Consider the following 8,681-nt stretch of genomic DNA (forward strand, 5'->3'; position numbering starts at 1 on the left):
AGGTTTGGTCCATGTCCACCTTATCTTTTTCTTGTATTTTCTTTTTTCAAGAGGGTTAAGGTCTAGTGCCCCATTTTTTTTCTTGTATTTGTTTTTCAACCACTTGTTTTGTATGTCCCCCCCCCCCCCCCCTCTTTTCTTGTATTTTTTTTTTAATTTTTAATTTTTAATTTTAGTACTCATGACGACAAAATAAGAAGGGTGCATTCAATTGAGATTTTGAGGGAATTTAAAGGATTTATACATTCATAGGTTGTGATGGAGTTTAATTGATTTGTAGAGATTTCATATAAAGTTTTGATTCAATTTCATCGAAATCTGAGAGGAGAGGTGAGATTTATTAATACTTAAAATACATTACGAAATCCCTCAAATTCCTTAACTTTTTAAAAAATTTTAAAATAAATTCATAATTGAATACACCTTATAAACTTTTTTAAAATTTTAATTGAATGCAGTTGGATTTCAAATTGTAAGATCCCACATCGCTAAGGCGAGTGGATCCTGTAAACCTTATATGTATATTCCCATCTCTACCTAACACGAGGCATTTTGGGAGCTCAGGCTTCGAATTCCATCAGAACTTCGAAGTTAAGCGAGTTTGCGCGAGAGCAATCCCATGATGGTTGACCCACTGGAAAGTTCTCGTGTGAGTTCTCAGAAACAAAACCGTGAGGGTGTGGTAGGGCCCCAAAGCGAACAATATTGTGTTATGGTGTAGTCAAGCCCGGATGTGGTGGGGGCTCGGGTTGAGATGTGACACAAATGATTTTAATAAACCATCTTAAAATCTTGATTGAATACTCGCTGAATTTTAAAAAATTATTTAAAATCTTAATTAAATATTTTTAAATTCATTAAAAGAACTAAAATTTCTCAAAATTCTAATCGAAAACCCTCTGATTGAAAAGGAACTCTTCATTAACAATTAAGGAGCCAAGTTTATCCCTTTTAGTAATCATGTGGGTTTTTCTAGTTAAAATAAATAGAAATTGTGAGAAGAACGGGCAAACATGAAGCCTGGAAGAGTTGACCTCGCAGCTGGGCAGCCTGTGAGAGCAGCTAAGAAGACAAATTGAAATAAATCTCCCTTTTTTTTTCAGATTCAGATTGATTGGGATTTCAATTAGGGTTTTCGGTTTTCTTTCTTCTTCTTCCCTCCCAGAAGAAAGAAGAAGGAAGAAGGTAATAACGCGGGAATGGTGATCAAATAACCAAAATCGCCCACTAAGAAAAAAAAATGGAAGGAAGAATGGGGTGGAAGAATGCGTTGGACAAGGCGAAACCAGTGTTCGCGACGATATACGCCGCTGTAATAATTGGGATTGTCTTCTCGTCTTTGTATGTGATATCCGCCATCTGCTCCGGCAAGTCTGCAGCTGATTCCACCACATCCTGGCTTTCCCGTCGGTTCCCCCTCTCTCTCTCTCCCCGTTGATTTTCTTACAAGTACCATGCATTATCCGCAAAAGCTTCAAATTTTAGCACTTACATTGCATATTTGAAATGGGGTTTTATGAATTTAATAATTCAACACATATGAAGTATGAACTTGTCTTTCTAACTAATTACGATGTCAACTGCTTACATACATTGCCAAGTGATGAAACTGATTCAGCTATTACATTAACCGGGGAACATGAATGCAACCTCATTTAGGAATTATATGATCAAATTTTTTACCTTTGGTGGTGCTTTTTTTTTTTTTTTTTTTTTTTTTGTTTTTGTTTTTAAATGTTCCTTTCGGGTTGGGTAGAAGAAAAGGTGATCGACTCTATGGTTGTTGTTGTTGTTATATACCAAAATTTCGAATTTATATATTGTAGTAACTGCCTTTGTATAACATATTTTCTTGCTCTTATTTTGCCGCTTTGGATATATGCACCAAATTTTGTGTATATTTAATATTGACGTTCTATTATGGATTACCCTGCAGTCAGTAATATTGTATAACTCAAGACCTTTTTTTTTTTTTTTTCAATGCACCCCTTGTTGCAATGCTTTGTGTTCATTCAATAAGCAATCTGTCTATTATCCCAGTCTCCTTGTTCGTGCATGTGTTTTATTTATGTGAATGCATAAATTGTTACATATGTAGGTTCTCCTCCGTTAGAGCAAGCACCCAATGTTTCTCAACCAGAAATAGTTCAAGCAATGTCCACACCTTCACTGGGGCCTCAAAGCATGTCAACAAGACCTATTTGGGAAGCTCCCACACGCACAAAGAAAATGCCACCTTTGAAGAAATTTAGACTGAGCAAAGAGCTAGTTCAGCAAAGAGTGAAGGATAATGTCGTTATAGTGACATTTGGGAATTATGCATTCATGGATTTTATCCTGACCTGGGTTAAACACTTGACTGATCTGGGGCTTTCTAACCTTCTCATTGGTAAGCTACCCGTATTCTCAGTTTGTATGCATATATTGTTCCATTTCCCGAATTTTTTGTCTGCAACTCTGAGTTTGAACTTGATGAGTTAGGTGCAATGGACACCAAACTGTTGGAGGCTTTGTATTGGAAAGGAGTTCCAGTATTTGACATGGGCAGCCATATGAGCACAATAGATGTCGGATGGGGATTGCCAACATTCCACAAGATGGGAAGAGAAAAGGTTATCCTGATAGACTCAATCCTCCCTTATGGTTTTGAACTCTTGATGTGTGATACAGACATGGTTTGGTTGAAGGTACTTTGCAGCTAGTTTAAGTCTTAATTGTTTAGTTCCTTTGTCTGGCATTATGAGTTATCAAATTTCTTATAAATTATTTTCATTTTCGTGGGACAGGACCCACTTCCATATCTTGCTCGCTATCTGGAAGCAGATGTCTTAACTTCCAGTGATCAAGTTGTGCCAACAGTCACTGATGACAGGTTGGACATTTGGCAACAAGGTGAATATTTTGTATATAAATATTTCTCTTTTTGTTCTCCATTATTCTTTTTATGAAGCTATTCCATGTGGATGATTTTTGTAAAACTTGCATAACATCTGGTGATATGAAAATGTATCCCACCACAAAGGATTACCATGGTTCGACCGCTCTGAGATACTAGTACAAGATCCGACTCTTCGTTTCTGTAGATACCTTCATTACTATTCTTGGGTGTTTAGGCACTTAGAAAAGAAAAAGAACTGCTGAATATGCTTTTTGTCCTACTCCTAAAGAACCTATACTAATATGTTACTCTTGTGTCTATTTGATTCTATGGATCTTCTTCTTGTACATATACCAAGTTGGATTAATATATATGCCAGTGTTGACTGTAGTATATTAAGGAATTTATGCACATGCTGTACGTTTTTGCAACTCCTTTCCTGGATTTAAAAGATTCACCAATGTCTATTTTTGAACATAAAAGTTGTGCCCGTGGTTAACAACTAATATGCACAGTTCACACTCTAGCCACATTGTTTCGTACAGTCCAATTTTGACTCCGGCTTAGCCTCTGGTCACCCTTGTCTATTTTTCATTTTCAAAGTTATTGCTTCAGTTACGGTTCATTTTCATGATAGATAGATTTATGGTTACCTCACTTTTGAGAATTTTAAAAAGATGTAGTATCTTCGCCTTTAACAGTTGGTGCTGCCTACAACATTGGAATTTTCCACTGGCGGCCAACAGATCCTGCTAAAAGATTGGCTAAGGAATGGAAAGATATGCTTCTAGCTGATGAAAAGATATGGGACCAGAATGGGTTTAATGATCTTGTACGAAGACAGTTAGGACCACCAGTTGATGAGGAGAGTGGACTTGTATATGCTTTTGATGGAAGTCTCAAGCTGGGAGTTTTGCCTGCAAGTATATTTTGTGGTGGGCATACATATTTTGTCCAGGTAGATGGTGTGGGTTTTATTTGATAGTTTGGACTTTAGATCTTCTTATTTTATCTTGGCAAGATTTATAGTGTTATTCCTTTTTTTTCATTAATTGCGCTATCAAAGTTAGGTGTCTTGCATGTACGTAATCCACCTAGGCTATAAAAGGTTTTGTTTCACATAAGCCCTAAGCTTTAATTCTTTAATGCTTTAATGACAGGCCATGTATCAACAGTTGAGGTTGGAGCCGTATGCAGTGCATACCACATTCCAGTATGCAGGTACTGAAGGAAAACGCCACCGACTACGGGAAGGCATGGTTTTCTATGACCCACCAGAATACTATGATGCACCAGGTACTAAAAGGAAATATCGCTGACATTGTGCCATACATTTTATTTCTTCTCAATCTTATTAGGATGCATTTTTCTTTCAGTTGTTTGCTTTAACTGAATGCTTGGTATCATTCTTTGAATCATCTCTCCTAAGGTTTCTTTCCAATCTCATTGAACTTGATCTTTCACATTTACAGTTCTGCTATTTACTCTTGTACTAAAGAAACTAAGGTACAATTTGGTAGCTAGAATTAGCATTGGAATAGAATGGTATTTTCTATTATTTGGGGGAATGAACATTCTATAGGAATGCGAGACCATTTCAGTGTTCATTCGAAAAACACTATCTAAATCTTTTTTTCAGTCAGAACTTCAAACCTCCTCGTCAATCAAAAGGTTTGTGATTTGGAAGGGAATAGTTGATCACGTGAATACATGGATATGCCACTATGTCTTTTGTTCAAATAGTACTGATGACTATTTTTTATACAATTGCTGCTTCACATCGTTTGTAACAAGGTATTTGGAAATTTATGCAGGAGGTTTTTTGTCATTTAAGCCATCTATTCCTAAGAGCTTGTTGCTAGATGGGGAGCATAATGTTAAATCACATTTTTCTCTTATTAATTACCAAGTATGCGTGTACCTGCTTCTATTAACTTTTCACATTCATTGGACGGGGTTATCATAATGTTGCATCTTGTAATTTATATACTGAATGTTTTTCTTCAGATAAAACAGATAAGGATGGCTCTTTCTATTGCTTCTTTGTTGAATCGAACCTTGGTAAGAAAAATATGTATCTCTCCATTTTCTTTTATGTCACAGTATATTTTGTTGGACTGAAATGTTATGGTGATGAATGGGTGAATGGATTTAGTTCCAGATCATTAAAGGAGTTTGAGATTGGTTTGTTTAGATGTAGCTGGGTGAAGTTACAATTCACCATCAACACAAGCGTTGATGCAATCATCATCATCATCTTACATGGAAAATTGGGGCCTTATTCAAACATGTTCCACTGTGCATGCTTCATAAAATATCACGTACAAGGCTTAGTGTAATTTGTAAAAAAACAAATGTCATTCAAAAGTCTAAATCTTGTAAGGACCTACACGTTTAACAATGTAGTAGGATCCTGACTGATATTCATAAGTACATAGTAATGTCTTCTGTGAGAATATAGAAATCTCAAATCTGATATTCTAAGCCTTGTATCTCTCTCAATGTATAAAATCATGGGCTTCTCCTCTAATAATCCACTGGTTTTTTAATGCGTAGTCTAACTTTGACAAGGTATATGAGTGGGGCAATTCATCCACATTTCGTGGCCAATTCGGCCACACGTGCTCCATCTCATCCCATAATAAATTAATCCATCCGTTTGCCTCAGACCACCACACATGAGATGGTGTTGAAAATATAAAACTTTTACATCTGATATACTAGTGCTTGTATCTCAACATATAGTCTTAGGCCTCTCCGCTAGTAGCCAAGTGGTTTTCGATTGGATGCTTCAACTTTAACCCAGTGCAATTTGATTTGTCATTTAATGTACACTATAGATACTGTGCTCTTTTGTTTCTTGGTTTGGGTTATAAGATAAGGGACAAAAATAGGTCCTCTAATTAATCAAACAACAGTGCTAGGATATGTAGTTACGGTTGTAGGGTTTAGTTTACAAGTTTGGAATACATTATAGTTGAGATGAAATATGCATTTTTCTGCTTATGTATTTTAATCTTCATCTCTTTTATTTGGGATTTATAGGTGATGCCTCCACTGTGGTGCAGGTTGGATAAGCTGTGGTTTCCCCATCCTGGTGTTCTTGAGGGATCTATCACTCGACAACCTTTTATTTGCCCTCTAGATCATGTATTTGAGGTACGTCCAGTTTGTAGGAGCTAACTTTATTCACTTTGTTATCTTTGCTTCCTCAATAGACAAGATTGCTCGGAAAATTACCCTTGTAATAAAGTTTCCAATCCGTTGGTAGAGTTTGTTATTAAAGCAGCCTTTGTACTAAAACAGCAGGATGTGGGTTGCAATTTTTAAATTGAGTCGGTTACCATATTAACTCAATTTTCCTTTTCTGCTAAAGTTTAATTGTTTGAAGTAACGATTTGAATTACAATGTCATGGGACAAAAAGTAGTGATCACATTATCAACTTGGTCATCCTTGCAAGGGGCTCAATTAGAATTTTAGCCTTTTCCCCTCTCCACAATTTATACATGTGACGGAGTCTGAATGACTATTTGTGCTGATTACTTTGCTGTTACTGGCATTGCTAAAAACTACTAGGAGTACTAGGAGTGTCAGTTGAATTTTCTGATTGAATCTCATTGTGATAACCCAATTGCCATTTCTTAGCATGATTTATTGCGAAGGGGGTTTTCCTAGAGGGGATGTTTTCTGGTAGCGTCTTTTCTTTCTTATTTGATTTTTTTGTTTGGATGTGGTGCGACTGCCCCTCATGATGGTTGAGGGAATTGGCTTCCCCTTTTCTTTATTTATGCACATCATAATAGTCATCTGGTAATACAATGTCTTTTTTAGGTAAACAGAACTACAGATAAACCAGTCATAACTTAGGCCCCATAACATGTTTCATCCTCGTGGTTTATTTTGTCTCATACATGTCTATGTGGTTTCCTTTATATTACTCACAAAATTTAAGTTTGGTAGGAAATAAAGCACCTCTGTTGCACATGATTTTGGTAAGACTCCATCAAAATCATGCCTAATCTCTACTTCTCTTCCTTCAATATTAATTTAAAATCAATGGCTTTTTTGTTACTGAGGAATGACATAAAGTGTAGGCGTCATGACGTAAAGCCCAAGGACAATATATGTTTTACGATCTAACCACAAGATGTGTTTCCAAAATTTTCCCTTTTCTCTATCCTATGTGTCGACCATTTGATATAAACATTTAAAAGGCATTGGCCAAGCTTCAAAATACTGTCTCTAATCCCTGATTAATAGAATGTGAAAAATTTCAAGAAATTTCATGCATGGTTGGATTGGATACTTGAGAAGCTTAAATACAATAAACCGGAAAAAAAGGATTTGAGGAGAGAAAAAGAGGCATACAGAAGTTATTTAATTATTTTCCTACACCTGCCCGTGGACAATTTTGATTTTCTAATTTTTTTTCTTCACCGTCGTCATTTGTCAAATCTTACATCTAGTTTAAACTGATTAAGATCCACTGTTTAGATTAATGGGTTTGTACTTAGTGAAGCTTCCTAAGAATTGAACAAATAATTCATAGGAACATTGGTGTATCTCAAGGTTCTATTATGAAATCGCCTCTGGAAGTGGAAGCTAACAAAAGTGTAGTGTGTTGCAGGTGAATGTCATGCTTAAGGAATTGCCAGAGGAGATATTTGGGCCCCAAATCGGTATTAGAGAATACTCATTCTTTGACAATCCATTGATGCCAAAACAGGTAAATGAGTCTATGAAAATTTTAAGTCAAAAGTATCAGTTTTATTGATTCTGTCACTAAGCGGAAAACTTCATTTATGAACTTCGTTTTAGGCGAAAGAATCATGGCTTGATGTCGAGCTTTGTCAAGAAGGAACCAGAGACTCTGTTGCTTTAAACACTACCAGCCCTTTAGGAGCACTCAGATTTCCAAAGAGAAGCAACGAAGAAACGGTAATCTGAATTAGTATGTGTGTGCACGTTTGTGCGTGTGTGAGTGCATTTTATTTCTTTCTTGAAAGAGTATACATTAATATATGTGTATTTTATACCCTATTAATAAGTAGTGTCTTTTGAATCCTGATGTTCTAACTCTGAGTAACTTACACGAAATTGGTTTTCACTTGTATATGCAGTTCAAGACAGTATTCTCCTCATTCAAGGATGTAAAAGTAATTCAGTTTTCTTCTATGCAAGATGCATTCGCGGGTTTCACCAACAAGGCAAGCCTTTTCATCGTCTTTGGTGTTTCTGTTTTACTTTGGTTTTGTATTAATCCCTGAACATGCACTACATGCTTAGTTATCGTGTGCTGATGTGATGCTTTATGAAATTTATGGTCAGGCAAGGGAAGAGAAATTCAGGAACCGTGTGAAGCGGTATATTGGTATATGGTGCTGTGTGGCCGAACACACTCCTGGTCACATATACTATGACATGTACTGGGATGAGAAACCAGGTTGGATACCTATCCCTCCTCAAACCCCTGAGGATGATCACCCACCACCGTGAAACTTAGCTACCCGTCAAAAGAAATACAAATCCGACTATCCGAGGAGCATTGGGGAAACGAAGAGGACTGCCCATCCATGTTTGTACACGGAGGAGGGGCTCTACCTTTTATCCATCCATTTTAAGAATCTGTGTATCAATCAAATTAAAGAAATATTTTTCGAGTGCATCATTCATAATCTTCATATATAGCTCCAATAAAAGAAATGGAAAACTTTTTATTAATCATGCGCCTTTTTTTTTTTTTTTTTTTTTTTAAATGAAAATAGGAAAGGATTGGCGAGATTAACTATTCGTCAATAGTC

The 8,681-nt window shown here is 36.3% G+C and overlaps 1 protein-coding gene across 1 annotated transcript; it reads left to right on the forward strand.

Annotated features, from left to right (window-relative positions):
• The first annotated feature begins 988 nt into the window (after window positions 1-988).
• LOC137731948 (arabinosyltransferase XEG113-like) lies at window positions 989-8,601 on the forward strand. Its single transcript, XM_068471213.1, has 13 exons — window positions 989-1,406; window positions 2,099-2,389; window positions 2,482-2,687; window positions 2,787-2,892; window positions 3,580-3,836; window positions 4,039-4,174; window positions 4,693-4,787; window positions 4,886-4,939; window positions 5,924-6,037; window positions 7,508-7,606; window positions 7,699-7,818; window positions 8,001-8,087; window positions 8,209-8,601. Exons 1-13 carry the CDS (start codon window positions 1,241-1,243, stop codon window positions 8,374-8,376), a joined length of 1,899 nt encoding a protein of 632 aa, XP_068327314.1. The 5' UTR covers window positions 989-1,240; the 3' UTR covers window positions 8,377-8,601.
• Window positions 8,602-8,681: the final 80 nt, after the last annotated feature.

The sequence above is a fragment of the Pyrus communis genome, chromosome 4 (assembly GCF_963583255.1).
Source record: "Pyrus communis chromosome 4, drPyrComm1.1, whole genome shotgun sequence".
In the NCBI taxonomy this organism is placed as follows: Eukaryota; Viridiplantae; Streptophyta; class Magnoliopsida; order Rosales; family Rosaceae; genus Pyrus; species Pyrus communis.

Coding starts and splice junctions, on each gene's coding strand:
- LOC137731948 (XM_068471213.1), top strand. CDS start 1,241: ATGGAAGGAAGAATGGGGTGGAAGAATGCGTTGGACAAGGCGAAACCA. Junction 1,407..2,098: donor CACCACATCCTGGCTTTCCC/GTCGGTTCCCCC, acceptor TTACATATGTAG/GTTCTCCTCCGTTAGAGCAA. Junction 4,788..4,885: donor TTTCTCTTATTAATTACCAA/GTATGCGTGTAC, acceptor GTTTTTCTTCAG/ATAAAACAGATAAGGATGGC.